Here is a 20,099-nt window from a genome sequence, read left to right as displayed (position 1 = left end):
TTCACAGAATGGCGGCCACGGTTACATGAAGTTTTTTAATTTGGAATTCACTCATTCGAAATTAAAGTTTTGTGCTTCGCATTTACATGGAAATATTGATTCCAAATTAAGGTTTACATGGACCCCATGTTTCTTCCTCTTCCTTAATTCCGCTTTAATGCTTGGGCGTTGGAAAAGGTTCTGATTGGACAGGGAGTGGACCTGATGTATCCCTGTTTACTAGAAGAAAACAAACTCCTTTTGCCGTGGCATTTCTTTTCCCTGACAACATGGAGGAACCACTAATAAGCACGCTTTTCGCTTTGCTTTTTATTGTCGTTTTGAAACAGCAACTCGACAATGGCCTACTACTTCTGTTGAAGTTGAAGAATGTGCTCGCACCAGTAAGGTCGCAGAATGTGTATGTTGCTACGTTCTCGCCATGTGAGGAGCCAAGCATGCCCAGAATGACCGGAGTTAACTAAAGCGGAATTAACTGTATGCATGAATAGAACGTACACAAATTAGTTTATTTGGAATAAACATCGGAAGAAACCAGGTAGTTTATTTGGACTTAAGTTTATTCGGAATTAACTTTTTAATTTGGAATTAAGTGTTTACAAGGAGATTTTAAAGGGAATTAACTTTAAAGAGGAATTAAAGGTCTCATGTAAACGTGGCAAATGAACTAGCAAATCTTTGAGACAACTCAAAAATTTAACTGCAAAAGATTGCCTTGAAATTTGAGTTTTCTCAACTAGTCTTTTTGTGCAGTGTGGGAGTTTATCTTTTAGCATATTCGATTTCAAAATTTCAGTCCCCGCTGAGCTAAAAAAAAGGAGACATTGTGCATTTATTTGACAGAAGTGGGTCGCATGTTCTCCTGGGCCTCGACAGTTTTACATGCCACAGACAGACAGCAGCTCCACATGATGAAGAGGCGAACCTTCCCTCACACTTGATAATGTGAGCCCTGGTATCAGTATTCTAAACAAAACTGCACACAAATTCAGAGCACGCTGACAGTTTTATATCAGTGGTCTTACTGTAAATGAGCTGTCACAGAGGACTACTGACAACTATGAAATGAAGGGGGGAGGTAATGAGGAAGTTGATCCCCTAGTGGTCCTGGATAGAATGACTTCCTGCCCCTAATTCATTGCTTAATCAGTCTCTGGATCAGCTGTCATTTGGTAAATATTTGACACCATTTGCGGCAGGTTCTCAGTAGGTGTCAGGGGAGCTATAGAGCCGGCTATAACTCTGTGAACATTTTGAATCAAATAAAGTTGGGTCTACTCCACATCTGTATCAAAGAGGTGGTGACAGCTGGGTAATTTAGGGGGAAAGTAATAAAGGGCAAGAGAGAGAGAAAGAAAAAAGAAGTTCTCCTCGAAAAATATGTTCTCTTTGCACAGAAAGAGGGGGGATTGTGAGGACGGGAAAAAGCAGAGACAGTGTTGGATTCCTGAGATTCTTGCATATGAAGGGTGATTTATGGTTTTAATGGTGCCGAGGCTCAATAGGACCTTTACCTCTGGTTCCTCAACACATTCTCCTTCCAGACACTAAACGCCAGGATCCACACACTGGACTGCAGTAATTCTGTGGATGGGGTCAAGGGGGATCCCCAGGGGTCAAGGAAAGCCTCCCCCCCAAGGGCCCCACTGCGAGGGGCAACAGTCTACTTCCAATGCAGCATTAGGTTAGCCAGTTGTTCTCCTACTGTGTCGCTCCTAGTTAGCAGCTAAAGTCATTATATCCTTTTCTACTCACTTGACTCCTCTGCCCCGGTTGATGACATGTGTTTGTGGGTGGGTGGGGGCATCTGCAAAGCCCAAAAGTCCTCACAAGTTTCTGTTTTTTTTCCCCTAAATTCCTGGCTTTGCATTAAGTAGATCTTTGAAGTGATAAATGATGCCAGCCGTGGTGCCATGAAACCAGCTTTGGTTACGGTCCATCATTAATTTCAGAATTTTTGCATTATGTCTTTTACAGTGACTGATGTTCGACTGTCCCGTTTGCAGCTGTTGTGAAACTGATTTTGGGGTTAGACGTGAAAAATGCTCCGTGCATCAAGACTTTTCTTAAGCTGCCGTGAAAACAGAACTGCTCTGTGCTTAACAAAGACGCGCCGCTTTAATTCCACTTACAAAAGGATCTGCTCCCACATTCAGCAAACGCAAAGCCAGAAGCTTGTCATTTTGGTACACTGGAGACTTTTATTATCAAGTGGTAATTCCATTCATTATATGGGGATCACTATCAGAGCAGAGAAATGATGATGATAATAAATGTCCATGTGTCAGCCATGTACTTATTGGTGTATCTGCCAATAAACAGGCTGGTGGCCTGAATCAGAGGCTCCTAAACCACAAGAGTTCACAGAAACCACCTAAACTCCCTCTTAGGAGCTTCTAATTTGGGTTTAGTGTGTATTTATCACACATACACACATTTACCTCACTAAATAACGCCAATAACTGACCAGTTTTACAGCTTTTTTGTTAAAATCCTACAAAAGCATGAAAATGTTTGATTCCTTTGGCCTCATCTATTTCTTTACCATTTATGTGTTAATTATGTCCATCTTTTGGTAAACAAACCTTCATTAGAGCATATAAAGAGGGGTATCCTCCTCATTATAAAGTGATTAGGAAAACATCTGCAGGTTTAAGAATCATTAAAACAAATCCTTCTCTGAAAATATAAAAAGGGAGGTGTGTAACCTGAACATAAATCCAGTTTTATGGCACAATCTAATCATTTATTAACTCAGATCAGAAGCTGAACTTGGTGGAAAAAGTAAACAAATGAGGAAAACAGCACAACAATAGGAGTGTTTACCTCTTTAGCAGTCTTGATATGTTGAGGATGAAGGTCGTATTCCATCATGAAACAGCAGAGATGTCATATTTGTGCAAAACAGCAGCATAACGTAAGACATACAAATAAAATAAAACATTGGATTCAATTTACATCATACAGATCTTCTACAGAACACTATTATTTATCCACCGAATATTTTTGCCTCCAAAGCTTCAGTCGTCATGTTTTAACTCAAACCTGCAAACTCTTTCCGTCTGCTGACATTTAAGTTCATCCAAAGATGGATTAAAATGAAAAAAAAAATCATTTTTTAGAGACTATTGTTTTGTATCATTGTTTGTTTTCTATTTGTAGTCATTCATATTTTTCTGAGAAGTGTGGTATTTTGTAAGGAAATATTTGAAAAAGATGGTGCTTATGTTTTTTAAATCACATGACCCATCAGTGAAGTCAATATGATGTAAATGGAAAAATACCACCCACAAAAGAAGAAAAGTTTCCAGAAAATGTCTGGTGAATAAACCAGAATGCACTGGATGGGAAATGAAAACTATTCAGCAAGAAAAAAATAAAATAGCGCAGAAAAAAAACACCATCAGAGTCCTATGAGCTGTATCCACAGTATTATGTAATTAGGAGACTGCTGTGAACTACAGTTTTACTAAACAAAGCCTGCAAATTATCTGCTATTGTAGCTTTTTCACACAGCTTTATGGGCCATGACTCACCATCTAGTGTTATAAAATAATTTGGGCGAACATAATATTCAAGATAATGATCAAAGTGGGACTAATGTTCGGTTTTCCTTTTGAATTATTACAATTTTAAAAATCGTTGAGGAGAAACCGTCCCAGAAGTCAGCGTTAGATACAAAACTTTGGTCCGCTGTGGAGCAAAACCCTAAACTTTTATGCCTGGCCTTTAGGAGGTTTTGTTCCTTTTATGACCTATTAACCTTCTCAGCCTTTTTCCCTGCACAGTAGTAACTGCTGCCCACCAGTCTCTCCTGGTGCTTGTTGCTCAAGATGATTGTTAAGTATCAATTTCCTGTGTCACCTTTATGGGTTTTATTTATTTGTCTGCTCCTTCATGTGGAACAGAGCCTGAGCATCACTCAGGTAGATGGATTATAACTCAACTGCTACGACTCATCAATCTTGGAAATTTGACTTCCTGAATCTCATACAACTGTTACTGTCATATAACGGCGCAGCATTATCAAGATCAATGACATTTTAAATGCTTCCCAGTTAAGGATGATCGGTGACAATAAAAAGGTAAGTTGGTGAGGAAACTGTCTCCGCCGTGGAGGAGAGCAGCGCTGAGCACGGGGAGGGAGTCACCTGCTGGAGCTCACTTCTCCCTCTGCAGAGCTCCGGTTAAATGAATGAACTTGTAATCACAACAGTCACCCTGTAAAATGTCACACGTTGACCGTTATCGATCTCTCAGGGATTGTTCAGCACCCAATGGCTTCATCACAGAGACTTTAATCAATGCACACTTTGTTTTTGATTGGAAAAAATCACATAAGAGCAAAACACAAAAATCTGACACTTAGATATATTGCAAAATACATGCATTTATTCCTTTTTTTTTTGCAAATGCACCATGAAATCCAACACAACAGCTCAACAAGCTGTTATACACTGCTAAAAAAAATGTGATGGTATTCTGGACAACATTGCTTTAAAATAGTTCACATGATGTTTTGCTCCCCCTCCTGTTAGTTAATAACACAATATTAGGAACACTTTTAAATGGAATGTAGTTCAGCATCACCGTCCTCTCACTTTTTAAATGTCAACAACAACTAAAAATGCAGATTTATAAAAGTAGACATGATGGCAGACAGCAGATTACTGATGTCTGGATATCGGAAAAGAATTATATAAGAGCGAAGAACAGAAAGGTAGCATTTAAATACTTTGCAATGCACCACTTTTTAAAAGCACATTTGTGAAATCTGATGTAATCCAACACAAGCTCTGTCATAAATCTTACTTCTATGAGGCTGCTGTAGAGTCAGTTTATGTAGATCGCAAAAAGGTGAGGAGAACTGGACTGCATTAGACCTGAAAGGGCTTCCTGTAATATTTTGCTCTCCTCCTTTTTGATATGAACAAAAACTGAAAATGCTGATTTAAAACAGTAGAAATGATGGCAGATGGCAGATTACTGATGTCTGGATATTGGAAAAACCATACCAGCAAAAAACAATAAGATAGCATCTAACTATTATTGAATGAAAACTTCAACCCGAATGTTTTGACCTTTGACCTTTGGAAGTGCTTATACTGCAGCACTGAGGGTTAAAGTGATGTAATGCTTTTGAAATTTCCCTCAGAAACATGTTGAATGAGTGCTCAGATGCTCAAATGTGGCTAAATACAGTTAAATTCCACATAGTCTGAGGTCTGTATCAGTGACTACTGTTGACAGCACATTATTGTGTCACATTATGTGATCCTGTGACAGACTGGTGAACTGTCCAGGTGAGCTCTGCCTTCACCCTAAATCAGCTGGGATAGACTCAACTCCCCCCACAGACGAGTGTATAGAAAATAGATGGATGGATTAAATCTCTCAAATCCCAGGTAAGTATATGTGAATTTTTATATTCCTGTAAATGTCTGTTTTGAATTTGTAGTTTCACAGCTTTAACTGAGGTCTAACTGAGTCTCTGGGCTTTTGTTTCCCTGGACTTTTTTTTGGGAAAAGTAATAAAAGAAGTAATATATGGACTTTCTGGTTGTAAGTTTATTGGGTACACCTAAATAACACAAACCCAGTCTAATAAAAAACAGTCCTGCACTCAATCCTCCTTTCAGAAAGTTTTTTTTTTTCTTTAGTAATTCTTTTATAATTCATGGACGTGTTGATTTATTGTCCAGCCCATTTATATCAAAGAGGGTGGAATGAATATTAGAAACACCTTTCAGTATAATATTATTAACAGCAGCACACACTGCATCTTCCAAAATAAAATCAACACGCCTCTAAAACGATTACAACATAAGTGAACATACAATAAATAGACTTGATGAAGGTGTGATTTACTGTATTGTGGACTGCATTAGCTTTCACTGTGTGTATCTAATAAACCTGCAATCTGTGCTCATTCATGTATATAGATTATATAACAGACAGAAGGCAAAATATTTCTATTTCTTGGTGGAGTAATAATGTTTAATGGTCATATTTTATTTCCTTCATCCACAGTACATGTCCAGTTTGTAGGAACTAAAGGAGTTACCGCTAAAATATGTTTCTACAAATTGGATATTTTAAATAAGAAAGAAGAAGAAACAGAAGTACAGTGACATTTAACCCTATTTCACTATATATATAAATATATATATATATATATATATATATATATATATATATATATATATATATATATATGTATATGTGTGTGTGTGTGTGTGTGTGTGTATGTATGTGCTCAGGTGCTGGCTATATTTGTGGGGACCAAATGTCCCCACAACTGTAGAAAAAACGAAAACAACGTCACTTGTTGGGACCTCATTTCGGTCCCTACAAGTTCAAACAGTGTTTTCTTGGCCATGTTGTTGTTACTGAAAAAAGTAAAAGTGCAAAAACGTTTCTTTAGGGTTAGCCATTGTTTTGGTCTGGGTTAAGGTTAGGGTAAGGGTTAGGGTTAGGGGTTAGATATGAATGTGAGTCAAAGGTAAGTCCCCACAATGATAGAAAAACACAGTGTGTGTGTGTGTGTGTGTGTGTGTGTGTGTGTGTGTGTGTGTGTGTGTGTGTGTGTGTGTGTGTGTGTGTGTGTGTGTGTGTGTGTTTACGTTTATATGTACATGTGAAATGTGTGACATTGTCCACTGTACTTCTGTTTCTTCTTGTTAAAAACACTTCTACTGACTGCTTTAATGATCTTTGTTAAACCTCCACCGTTAAAAGTTAAAGATTTTTGGAACAGTTATGATCCAGTGAAGTTTTTCACTGCTGGGTGAGTCATCAAACTCAAGCTGTGCTGAGAAATATTTGAACCCATGTAGCTTTTCTTTAAATTCACCCCACAGTTTCCAGTGAGATCAGACATGTCAGGCCCAAATTTGAAGAAATCTGATTTAAATGATCTGGAGGAATTAATTTTGTAAAGCTGCTAAAATAATATATCATGAGTTTGAATATTCCCCCTGTAAATAGTTTCAAATCAGAGCAGGGAAACAGACAGATTGTGCAAAATAAGATGATTTTAATCACCTAAAAGATACTCAATAGGAAATAAGAGACATTCATTAACCAATATTTGGATCTAGTAAATACTCAGCTCCTCATTTATCTGAGTTTTTGAGTTTCAAACTTCTTCACGGCTGACATTTTTCTTGCTTTGACTACAGGAATAATCCTTCTTGAACATAAGCAGAAGATTAGTGCCTTATTAACACAGTGTCATTTTTCTATCAGCATTTTGCTATTAACCGTGATTAGCATGCACAGTAGACGACTGATCTGCGTTGTGAACAAGCAGGGGATGTTTAAGCAGAAAAAAAAATTAAAAACAACTCCTTCTCTTTCCCTGCAGCGAAAACAATGCTGTACGAGAGAGAATATTACAGAGTGTGCTGCAGTGATGAACATTTCCTCCTGTTTCATGTTTAACCCTGTTCATTTCCCACAGTAAGAACTCCGGAAACACACAAGTGTGCGCAGCAGCTTGGGGGGAAGATGACTGATGGCTTGTTGTCATGATGTTTGGGATTCTGCCGACTCGAAGCCTCTTGGCTCGCTGAGGCTGTGAAGTGCTGCAACACATACTACAGGCTATTGTGGAGAAGTCCTGGTATCAGCGAGGTATTGCTTCATTGTCACAGCGTTGAGCCCGTGCAGAATGCAGTTATCTGTAATGTCCCCGGCCATTTGCACAGTAGTTGCATTGGATTTATGATTACGGTTCATGCGCTGTGACAGATTTCATACCATTCAACAAGAAGGCAAGGGCAATTATTAGAATTTCACACTGCGAGTGGATGGATTTTTCTCTTTGTTTTCAAGTGGTATTCCCTGGATTGTGTGTGGGCTGAGTATACTCTAAGCTAAACCTTACCTCTGACATGACAATTTTTCAAAAATGTCAATATTTGAGAAAAGCTGACGTGCCCTATCAATCACACAGATAGCCGTCTTTCAAGCGGTCAATGTGCTCCTCTTGAATATCTGTGTCTGCTTCCTCCTCAGCCCTACTCTGACCCTTTCTCTCTATCCACTCGCTGCATTATTCCTCTTTGTCCCTGTGCCTTTTCACGGCTCTATCATGATGCCTGATGAGCCTTTGCACCATAAACACGCCATAGATGGCTGTCATCTTCCCCTCTTTGCTCTTTGGTACTGCATTAGCAGCAGTGACCTGTCTGGCTGCTGGTGACAGTCGTCTGTCAGCGCCGGTTAATTCGCAGTCTTGTGAGGGTCAAGAGCTGACGTATAATGAGGCTCGACAGTGTTGCAGGGCCAGACAAGGGGTCTGGTGTCAGCAGCGGCAGGACGGCACTTCAGTCCAAAGCAAAGAGGTAATCCGAGCACGGCCGCACTGATCCCAGGGCCTTGACTGCCTATTGACACACATCAGAGCATGGACGCAAAACAAATTAGCATCAGTCAATATCCTCTCCCTCCTCCTGCCTCCTGACACAGCCACCCAAGTGCTGCCATGTTTACCTCACCTCCAGTCACAACAGTAGGCGATTGGAATGACAAATGCACCCGGTTTGAAGAGGATGTTTTGGGGCATGTTTGTGGAAGAGTTTGGTTTGAGGGGGAATCAAATCCAGAAGTGTATTTGTAGGATCCATTTTCACCCAAACTGTGACAATCCCATCTCTGAATATCATGAGGAATTTGTGGTTTAGGGGATACAAGCTGTCCAGAGGAGGGAGCCTCAGCTTAAAGATCACCGTGTTTGTTGTACTAAATGTGATAATGGAACTTCTGCTGCACTGGGCAGCGATGTGGAACAACACCTCAAATATGCTAATCAAACATATGGCACATCCAGGAACAAGCATGGATTGCTGCTGTTGTCCTACAAGATAAGAAAGGTTACTTTGTTTTTTTAAAATGTAATTTGAATACGTCCAAAGGGCTGCATGTTGTATTTTATTTTATTTTTCCACAAATGGAAAAGCAGTGATTGTTCACACCTGTTTTTTCTTCTTCTTCTTCTTCTTCTTCTTTTCCCCTCTCTGCAACCCCTTCCCGCCCCCTCCCTCTGCTGAAAGCCATTACAGAAATACAATTTCTAATACCTCCGCACAGGTCTTCGATCGACTGCAAACAAATTTATATTCAGGCGGTAAACAGAAAGCTGCAGAGATTTATTTATTGAGTGTGGAGGAGAGAAACAAGCTAGCGTGTGAACCCTGAGTAACCTCCGAGCTGACATGAAGATGGATCAGTGCACCATGCAAATGCATGGAGAGAAGGGATATATTGCACTCAGTCATTCAGCACATCGCTGCCTGTAGAATCCCATTAACTCCCACAGCTGGGACCATATTTCTGTGTTGTAAGAATGCAGTTAGAAGTTGTTCATTACGCTGAATTATTTTGTAATTACTGCAGACTTAAGAGACATTGGAGATATTGTTAAAATAAAACAATAAGAGCAGAAGAAGTTGGTAGTTTAGGTAGATTTTAATTAAATGATCTGGATGTTTTTTTCACACTGATATCCCTAATAACAATAATAATAATAATACTAATAATAATATTCAGTCTAGGTAATTAATGCATTAAAAGCACATTGCATTTTTACTTTAGTTAATTATATTCTATTTATTTGTTTTTAATTGATTCATTTAAGAATGCAGGGACATAAAACAGATATAATAAAAAATGTAATTTAATTTATTTTTTTCAATTAACTCTATTAATTCATTAATCAATTAATTTATTATATATCTTAAATGTCAGCATCATTGCTCAGTGATAATTTAATGCCTTCTAAGCCAATCACCTGAAAAATATCTGAACCCTACAGAGTTTAAATTAAAGCACACTTTTTGTTTGTTTTTATGCTTGTTATTTCACTCCTATTGGATTTATTAGAAATATCAGAATTCTGTTAAGGATAAACTGAAAGCAAAATTAAAAACTGGTTTGGAAATTGAAACTTAGATGTTAACTAATATCCTCATCAGGATGTTTTAGCTCTGTTAATTCCTAAATGCTTGGATGCATCAGAGCAGCAGTTATTGTATTTTTAACCAGACATGTGCAAATAAAATAAATACAAAAGGCTAAACTTGTGCTGCCCTCTGGAGCATCTTCATCCTGTCATTCCTGCTCAGAAAACTGAAATTTCCTTTAGATATTGTTGCACTAAACACAAGTCAGTTAACCTGTTTGCATATTTATTTAAATATATTTTTTATAAGAGAATATGCCCAGCGGTGAGAGTAAATTGTAACTGGTGAATATATTTGTTTGTTTTTTGTCACTCCTACAGCTTTAAATGGCACTTAGCCTCGTTTGGACATGATTCCTGAACAAACACACTTTCACAAAAACCCACAGTCCCAAACACAGATTCAAACTCTCACTCTCTATTTTTGTCTCAGTCCAGCTGAGGAGTAAGTTTGGCCTGAGATGAACACGTCCTTTCTGTCACTTCCAACTTCTTGATCTTCTCCTTTTTTGTATTTGATCGAGGCTAATTACAAATCTGCTGCCACTGAACTTCTAAATGCCAGCTGTCACGACCTCTGAACCCATTAAGTGTGCCTTTCACATGACCTGAGCAGAGGGCTAAAGAGGGCCGCGGGTTTTTCAAGAAGCTTCGCCTGAGATTTGCATAATCCATTAGCTGCATCATTGTGTTATGTTAATCTAGCTTTGGAAAGAGAGAAAAAAGTTTTCATTGTTGGGCTGAAAAATAACCACGATGCAAGAATTTGACCTAAAACTGTTTTTTCTTTCTCATTTTACAGGAAGAACTGCGTTGGATTTGTGACATCCTACCTGTGTGGAGAGGTGAGAGGCCAGTGAAGGCCTCAGTGATGATCAACTTCCCTGCTGCTTTGTAAGATGTTGGTTTTTAGTTGGCTGCTTGATGGGGCTCGGACACCATTTAAATGTTGACCTGAGGTGAGTTTTCTCAACTTGCTTGCTCGGCTTAATCAGTGTTGTCCTCCCTGATGACAGAAAATGTCCAGCTATTGGCCGAGACCAGGAGGGCACGTCATCTCCATCAATCAGGGACCCGCAGTTTCTCCTCTGAGGAATGTCCCCACGGTCGTCCAGCCGCCTGACCATGCGTCGCTGGATGCATGAGAGGCCGGGCATGAAGTGCAACCCCGTCCAATGATTATGCAGGGGGAAAGGTGATAATGACTTCCTATCAGGAGTTAACGGCCGAAGGGGAGACTAGCCCTCTGCTCACAGGCTGCTGCTGCCGCCGAGCGAAAGAGGTCATAAACCGGGACCTGGACGGCGAGTCTCATCCGCAACTCGGCTTTCGTGGCGAGGAGGGGACACTGGAGGTGGAAGGATTTTACTCCCCGCTTCTGTGCACTTCTTCGGACAGCCCTCCTCCACCTCTCCCACAAGCTCCGGAGGGCTTCTCGGCACCGGCCTGCCCCCACTCGTCCCGTGTCCCCTGGCGGTGCAGGGCGCGGGGGCAGGGCTCTCCAGGACGAGGATACTGCGCGTCAAACGACGACGCGCGGCGCTGCGCTTTTGGGTCACTCGCGGAACAATTTCAACTCTATTCTCACGGCGACCCCGAGATTCACGTCGCCGTGGGAAGTTCGGTCAACTCGGACTGTAGCGATTCGGACGGAAGGAGTAAAACTTTTGGGTGGATGAGAGTGAAAAGGAGTCGGCAGCAAGCGGGTAAGTTTTTAATCAGGGGGATATTCTGCTGGGCTGGAGAGGAGGGAGAGAGCACCCTTAGGATTTACTTTATAAATTACTTTAATTGTGAGCTTTGGATAACTTTCATTCACACTTGAGAAAGTTTGGTGGAAGTTTTCATCGTCGAGCTGGAAAAAAATAGTAAAAAAAAATCGCTGACGTGTTTTGTGCGTCACCGTGCACAATTCCCTCCGTCATCAACCAACAAAAGTTGAATTTAAAACTGAAATCTACATTTTAAAAGGGAATGAAAAGGCTTGGCAGGCAGCTGTAGCTGTTCCCTCGGCGCCACATTTGAATATGCTCATGAGGACTCGGTTTCTATTTCCTTAACGGTTCATGTGGACGTGCGACTGTTAGGTTATTTAACATTTTTGCTCCACCTACTGCCACAAGCTGGGTTTGGACTGTACACAGAGGGAAGTACAGTTACAGGCCTGCTCAGCCTCAGTTTATATTCAACCCGGAAAATGATCAATTATTTAGCCTTGCCCTTACTAACCAGCAGACTTTGAATAATGCAACAGACCACTGCCTGTCGAGACTCAGGAAGTTGAGTAAAACTTACTCTTGTAAGCTGAAGTGCTCCCTGACTATTGATTAGTTGTCTGTTTGTAATGAAAGCCCTTGTGTATTGATTTCAGTTTGCAGCACCTTTACATGTGTCCACCTTTTTAACATAATTGCTGTCACAGATCATCATTTCACTGACTGATGAGTCCTGGGCAGGGAGCCCACTGAAGAATACATATCCCAGGCTTAAAAAAATACCAATAGCCTGCTAATGTGAAAAAATGCCTATCAATCCTCAGTTTTATGTGAGTTATAGTATCTCATATAGATCCTTCATCTGATCAATAATGTCGCTTGACTGACTGGCCACTGTACCTGGGCTGGGTTTCATAAATTTTACATGGAGGAAGATTTACTGTGGCGGTGGTCCAGTCTTTATTTTCAGCTGTGAGGATGCTGCTGACCCAAATGTTCAGTGACCTAAGAGGCAACTTCATCACAAACCGTAAAAGGCCCAAGCACAAAACTGCTGCAAAATTTAGATCAGTGGAGGAAATATTGTGGATTTTTACACATTATTTTGTGATGCCGTTGAACGTTTAAATTAGATCTGCTTAGATTAGAGTCAACTTTATTGTCATTGCACAGAGAAAATGCAGTTTAGCATCTAACCAGATGTGCAAAAGCAGCAGGAAAGTGCATTATAATACAATAGGCATGTTGCAGCATGAATAGAGTGGCGAATTATGTGAATATTATGTCAACAGTGTGCACAAAATGTGGTGCAGCAAACTCAAAACAATTCCTTTATTGCAAAGAAATCAGATTGTTGGCTGGAAATCTGGAGCATTTTTCGGATGCTTTGATTTATCCTGGAGCAAACACAAACCTAGAAACCTAAAAATGCCAAATTAAACTTCAAATTTGTGGGGGATGATGCGCATTTACAAGCATGGATAGCATGCTGCAGTGGGAGAATCAAAATCTGACCTAAAGGGAGAAAAAATAATAATAAACATGGAAAGGATCTAAGACTTTTAATCATTTACTTGCATGTTTAAGAATTCCGATTTTAGTGGATGAACCTGATGATGCCAGAGTGAGGGAGGCAGAAGGTGACAACCACACCTTGGGTTGGCCTGGAAGTCATTTTCTCCATCAGACACATTAGCCACTCATCTGATCCACATCCATGCACTTGAGAAAGCCATTTACTCACACCCACCCACGCACAGAGACATTTCCTGGCAGTATTGTTAGTATATCTGTAACCTCTCTCTGCACGTCTCTGATGGAGATCATCTGTAGGAGTAACTCATTAGCACTACTGTGTAACTTGTAAAAGAGTCATTAGTGAAAGTACGCTTTTCCTCTGGAGGTTGTATTGGTTTTGGCACACAACAAAGTCTCGCGTATTCCTCCATGTTGAAGGGCCTCCACAGACCTGCTGTAACCTGATCTCCTGGCTCAGTGTATATACTCCCAGTGCGTCATTCTTCAATTATGCTTTGACAGCACCTGAATTACTGTGGGCTGGATGCCCAGATGACTGAGGCAATGTGTATTGATCTATCCCTTTTCTTCTTCCCTCTCCTTGGCTTGGAAGGCCCTCACATTCCCTCTGCTGGCTCTGGCTATTTTTAAGCGTGCAAGTCATTCCTCAAATATTTAGTTTGATTCTTTTATGCCTTCTGGCCGGCATCAATTCTATTATCTTTGGAGCCATTAATCAGAATGTGCATGTGATTTGCACTCCACAAAAGCTCAAGTTCTTAATTACGTACAGTTTCTCTGTATCGGTTCTCGGTATCCGCTGCCCTCTAATTCTCAGCCTCGGCCACCTTCACATTCATTTTCTTAAAACACAGATGTTGACATTTATCCTATAGCTGACCTTTCCATCTGCCGTGCTTTTCCAAGTGGCTGGAGGCCTGTTAACCTTCCTCTCCGTGAATTGTGGTGGGAGACATTGCTCTACACCTGGCACACTGACTCCATTATGCAGCGGCACATTTTCTCAGAGGCAAAGGCACGCCGACGACTACCCACAATGTCAGCAATGAAAAATCAAGATATAGCTGCGGTTGCTGTCATTCATTGCACATAAGTAGCACAGATGATACTTTAATGTGTAACCCAGAAACCTCACAGGACAAAAATGGAGACATTTGTCATTAATGCAGTGTTTGAAAGGATTTTGTAAACTGTTAAACTGTCATTGACACAGAAAGGCCTAAAGGCAAATAATTAATGATTCTGATGAATACAGTTAATGGACTGTAAATGCTACTAAGTTGTTTTGAATCGCCAAACATTTCTCTGACTGCTCTCATACATATCTGCACCATACAGTTTCACATTCTTTTTCCTACGGTTTAATAAACTTGCTGATGAACGCATTTTAGAAGCAACACTTTATAAATATATAAGACAGTGCAGTGTAGCAGCCCTAAAATAAATGTAAAACTCCTTAAATCAGAGGTCTCACTGACACTTCTCAGGCTGTACTTTGTGATGCTTTGGATTTGCATGATGTTGCACAGGTGTTTCTGTAGGTTTTTTTCTGCTTTACAACACCAACAGATTTTACTCTGTGCCTACAGGCTACTGCTAAAGTTGATACCTCTTTGCTATACAGACAGAAAAATGGCTTCCAAGTTAAGACTTTAAATCAACAAACTGGCTCAGGGCCAAATCCCACAAATCACTTCCTATAATTTTAGGCCTACTTGAAAGCTTTGGATACTTGTTTCCTTTGTGTCCAACAAACCTGTGATTATTTATTCAATTTATAACACTCATTAGCACTCAAATTGGGCAGTAAATCATTTGGATTTGTAATAAACATTTTATTTACTTTGTGAGGATGTGCAAAAGTTCCAAATATAGTGGGATGTTTCAGGTTTGGAACATTGTAATTGTTAAAATATGGGCGTGGATAATTTATTCAGGGAGGTTTTGTGCTTCTATTGTGGGCAGCCTCGTTGATTTTTGCTGTTTTTGTGTGTGTGTGTCCCTCTACTCCCAGCCAGGATGCACATGACCTGCGGGTTCAGTCTGGTTGGCTCGGGCCTCGGCGTGGCAGAGGCTGGGAGCGGCAGCGCCTTCACGGACGCTCCTCCGTCGGTGAACGGGGCCCCGAGGACCAGCTACAGCACCAAGCAGCTGACCGAGCTGGAGAAGGAGTTCCACTTCAACAAGTACCTGACGCGGGCCAGGCGGGTGGAGGTGGCCGGAGCCCTGCAGCTGAGCGAGACGCAGGTGAAAGTTTGGTTTCAGAACAGACGCATGAAGCAGAAGAAATTGCAGAGAGACGGGCTGATCCGCGACCCGAGGCCCGCGGCTGCGCACTCGCACGGCGGAGGAGCAGGAAGCACTCTGGACACCTGCCCCTCTCCCGGACCGACCTCTCCCTAAAAGAAAAAGAAAAAGGGAAGACAGTACAGAACACCTGCCTCCCCCTCTCCCCCCTCCACCTCCTGAACTGAACACGCAAGGAGCTGCGTCGTGCGTTGCGCGGCAGCCTGCAGATGTTTTGATTCGCGTTTGCATCGGTTTCAATCAGGCTTCACCTTTATTTGCTTACCACGATGAATGCTCGTCGCAAGAAGCGCGATGGCAAGTTTCTTCATGCAAGAGCGGCTGAAAACGATTTGTCATCCTCCCCCGGCCTCAGACTGGCGCTCTGATTTGAATATTAAAATCCAAGTCATTCCATTGCGCTCCTGCCTACACAATGTAAACGAGGATACAAAACGTATATTAATTGTGCATAGAAGCGGTGGCTCATTTGCTTATTTATTTTGGACAATTTATTCAGGAACTGACTTTACGTGAATATATTTATTCAGCAGGGCACGTGCGTATCGCGAGTTTTGTTTCAAATGACAAATTATTATTATTATTATTTTATTTATTTATTCAATGATCAGGCTATATGTGGGGATATTTATTTTATTGAAACAGAAAGACAATCCTTTTGAGTAACTTTTTGGACATTTTTTAGTATCAGATGAGTGCTGCTGCCTGCGTGGAGCTTTATTTCTCTATTTATTTGTGTCTGACAGCCCACATTTGAGCAGAAATGCACCTGTTGTAGCTTTTAACACGCATGTCAGCATCCTGCTGTTAATCTCCAGTACTGCCCTGCCTCGATTTCTTTGGTTTTCATTATCTTCCATCCACGCAAAGATTAAAATGCCATAATTGAGGCATCGACTTATTGGAGAGTATCGATCCGCAGTGATCCATCCGCAAATCTTTGAGCAAATCCGCATGCATCTGTGACTGCACGTTAATGGAATGTAGAAACACCACGATCGGGAGTTGTTGTCTCTTTTTATTACCCTTATACATGCATCAGAAAATGACAATTTAGCTTGAACGCTCATGCGGGAGAGCAGACAATAAAACCCATGCCTGCGCCTGTTTTGCGCATCAGCCAATAAAAGTGCGTGGCCCCAGCAGCTAAATACTCCTTCCAGACTCCCATCTCATCTCATATAAAGTAAATGGTAGTAAACACGGCTCTTAAACACTGTTAGGGTCCCGGTATTGTGTTTTATTTTATTTATTTTTTTTAGCATGTTAATGTCTCTTTTAATATCAGGATATGGGCCATGAGCTACATTAATTTAATGTGGGGGAATATTTTTGTTAAGCTTTCAATTAGCCTGTATGGGAAGGTTTCTGGATGCAAAATTTATATTAATCTTAACAGAGGAATTAAAATTGGCTGTTGCAGATTAGAGCAAAAGTGCATCAATAATACTGAATTAATTGGGTTTGCTCTTAACCTTTAACAGGTGTCCTGCAAATAAAATGCTGCAGAATTCTATAAAAAATAAGACAACTGCAGCTCCGTAGAAGCAGAAGTGGACATGAAGGCTGCAAGGCCAAGCTAATGTATGCACTCACACCAGAGTTCACCCCTCACCTCCTGACCTTTGTCTTGCCTCGGGACAACAGTGACCCGGTCAGCGGCTCAGATAGAGAAAGATGCACCATTAATTTGGGTGACCTCCAAGTCTGAGCTTTTTCTTTATTTCATTTTCTCCCTTTCCCCCCCTCAACAAGCAGCTCCGAACGCCTTTGTTCCGGTGGTGGGTTCTCTGTGTCCACACAGCCATATTTCATCGAGCTGAATAGAAAGGCGACCAGGCCATATGATAATTGTTCATATTATAATTCCATACCAGGCCAGATAATGCATTTTTCCTCTCCTTACACCTAGAGCTAACCTAATTTTTGCCCTATCTCTTATTTTAATGAGCCAACAAATGCACTTCTACTGGCTCACTTTATAAACTGGATAAAGGAGTCTTTTCATCCAATAGTTTTTTTTTTTAAATACAAAACTACAGACTTTTTTTTAAATAGCAAAGCTGAAAAATTAAAGTTACTTGAGCATTCTTAGTACTATTCCATGCCAGAGGCAGCATAAACAAAATTTGGAGCAGCCATTCATTAGATGCTCACAGCTTATTTATTTCATGCATATTGGCTTGAATAATTTTTAAGAACACACATTAATCCCCTCCAAACAATATCTTTTAGAATGTTCCCCTCATGAATATTAAACGACAGCTCGGAAGGAATAAAAGTTCAAACTTAAAGCAGAAAAGCTGACATGTAAAAGTTTTTTTCCCCCCTAATTGATACTAATAATTTTACATTCAAACAGGACTAAAATGTGCTGAGCCCAGTTCATTTTTTACATTTGCATCTAAACAAAACACACACCATTAAGGTCGCCTTCCTCTAAACAAAATAGTGCAAAGTGGAATGTTTAACAAAACCATCAAATGTGTTCGTCTTTTTAATGCAAAGTGTGTGAAGGTTACGAGGTTGACGATGAGGACAATGATGTTGAACTAATGCGATGATGAAGCCTGCGACTATAAAATTGGTCTCTCATGTCCACTGTTCCCACTGAGAAGTGTGTTGCGTTGACCTTATTAGAAACTCTTTTATCATCTGTGCAAATATGTTCCCTTGCCACGGGGCTTCTGTTACAGGTTGCAATGTGTGCAGAGGATGCTTGCAGCAGGTGTGCACTCACACTTCTTTTTTAACTTACTTAATCACTGTTTTTACCCTGTAACAGATTCACTCACAAATACTGTTTAAGCAGGAGTACAAACACTGTGTTAAAGCAAAAACCTATTGTGAATTATAAGGTTGGGGTGAAGGGGTAGGGGGTAAAAGGAGCTGATTTATTTTGTGTGAACTACGACTTTAATTTTATTCCGTGGCAGCTTCAGCATTTGCGTCTCAATTGATGAAAGGAGAAGTGCATTGTTTGTTCAGACCTGACATTTAGTTTGAGAGCATTTGAGTGTGACTCTGCTCTGATGAATCTGTGCTCTTCTGTAATTCCTTCCTGAAGATGTACGGGTGGGTTCACGAGACTGACAGCTGTGCAGCGTCTCATCGTACACGTGGAGAGTAAAAGCCAAAATAACTCCGATCAAAATGTATTACTGCTGAATGTGTTGACAATGAATGAGCTGAAATTTTCCTCACCTTCATTTTCTCTCTTCCCTTCATTTAAAGCATTAATTTCTCACGATGAAACCCAAAAAAAATCTACTTTATTCAACTAATTTGTTTAAATCATTGAGAAACACATTTATTTTAAACAATTATTTGTCAAATTAAAGCTCCTTTCTACATTTAGAAAATAATAAAAACACTCCTGAATACAAAACTCAAAAGTGAGATATCAAAGTACATCCGGTGGAGTATTAGCACATGATGAATGAGACTATCGACAGCCTGTATTTTCCTCTGTATTCGAGTGCAAGTTAGCTGATGTGGGCAGCTGTTAGAGTTCTCCTGAGGATTATTGCGTGGCATGAGGGATGAGAGGAACATATGCATCGTACGGAATGCCGTACATTACATTTTAAATGAACACATATAAGTGGGTTCCTTCTGAGCTCATTGTAATTAATGCTAAGTTGACCTAAAATTAACTTAATGCATATTATGCATGTAATATCCTCACCGGAGCTCAGGGGAATGAAACCAATTGATCACGTTAAGCTCTTTCTAACTCTGTGTGAAGCACTTACAGATAACTCTGTTGTTGTTGTGATTATTTGAATGTTCTCCTCCCTTTTTACATTTTTCTGCTCGTCTGATTTTACTGTTTTTCTTTATTTGCAAAGACTTTCATGCACTATTACTCTTTATGATGGGTCTCATTCACACATTTGACTACCAAACCAATTGCGCATCTGAAAAAAAAAGTTGAAATGAAGCGCACCTGTCTGTGTGTGCCGGGGCATGTTGGGATGCCCTGTGTACAATTACACAAATATGTGTTTGGTTTCCTAGGTGCTACTAATAAAGCGCTGAGAAAAGATACAAAGCACCTATTTGAATAATTGTCCAGTGGCACGCGCTTGTGCACGCTCACACACGCAGACGAAAACATACATAACACGTCCTGACAGAAGCTACGCTGAGCAACATGCGCACCAGTCCAGTCCTTGCCTCTCCTCTCCTGCTCCACTCCAGGGAGCAGATGTTTGGGGACAGCTTACAGCCTCAGCGAATTTCTGTGTACAAAGCAAACAGCAGCACTCAGCACTTCTGGCTGCAATGGGAAATTTGCTCTTGAAAAGAGGGGGGGAGGGGGGGGGTGTGGGGAGGAGAAGGGGAGGCCTTTGAGTAAGTGTAAGGTATCATGAGGATGGGAGGAGAGGGGGGAAAAAGAGTGAGAAGGAGGATGCACGCAGAGGTGAAACTGTGTCAAGGTTACAAGACTGTTGCTAGAAAAAAAAATCCCCCCTTCCACATTTGCCTGAGACTTTTCATGTCGTTTTTATCAGAGTGAAGCGGGTCAGTGTCACGTACAGCATCTCTCAGGAAAATCAAGGTGGGCCTGC

The 20,099-nt window shown here is 40.7% G+C and overlaps 1 protein-coding gene and 1 long non-coding RNA gene across 2 annotated transcripts; one reads left to right on the top strand and one right to left on the bottom strand.

Moving 5' to 3' along the window:
• Positions 1 to 7,016: 7,016 nt before the first annotated feature.
• LOC127534583 (uncharacterized) lies at positions 7,017 to 10,919 on the bottom strand. The gene is made up of 2 exons (XR_007942754.1): positions 10,798 to 10,919; positions 7,017 to 8,390 (listed from the first exon to the last, which is right to left on the bottom strand). It is a non-coding gene; the product is annotated as an uncharacterized LOC127534583 (long non-coding RNA).
• Positions 10,920 to 11,158: 239 nt separating this feature from the next.
• hoxc1a (homeobox C1a) lies at positions 11,159 to 19,571 on the top strand. The gene is made up of 2 exons (XM_022211351.2): positions 11,159 to 11,670; positions 15,233 to 19,571. The coding sequence occupies exons 1-2, from the start codon at positions 11,166 to 11,168 to the stop codon at positions 15,619 to 15,621; spliced, it is 894 nt and encodes a 297-aa protein (XP_022067043.2). The 5' UTR covers positions 11,159 to 11,165; the 3' UTR covers positions 15,622 to 19,571.
• The last annotated feature ends 528 nt before the right edge of the window (positions 19,572 to 20,099 follow it).

This window comes from Acanthochromis polyacanthus, chromosome 6, assembly GCF_021347895.1.
Source record: "Acanthochromis polyacanthus isolate Apoly-LR-REF ecotype Palm Island chromosome 6, KAUST_Apoly_ChrSc, whole genome shotgun sequence".
NCBI classification, from domain to species: Eukaryota; Metazoa; Chordata; class Actinopteri; family Pomacentridae; genus Acanthochromis; species Acanthochromis polyacanthus.
Note: the sequence above shows the minus strand (reverse complement) of the source record. Positions and strands in the feature narration are given on the sequence as shown.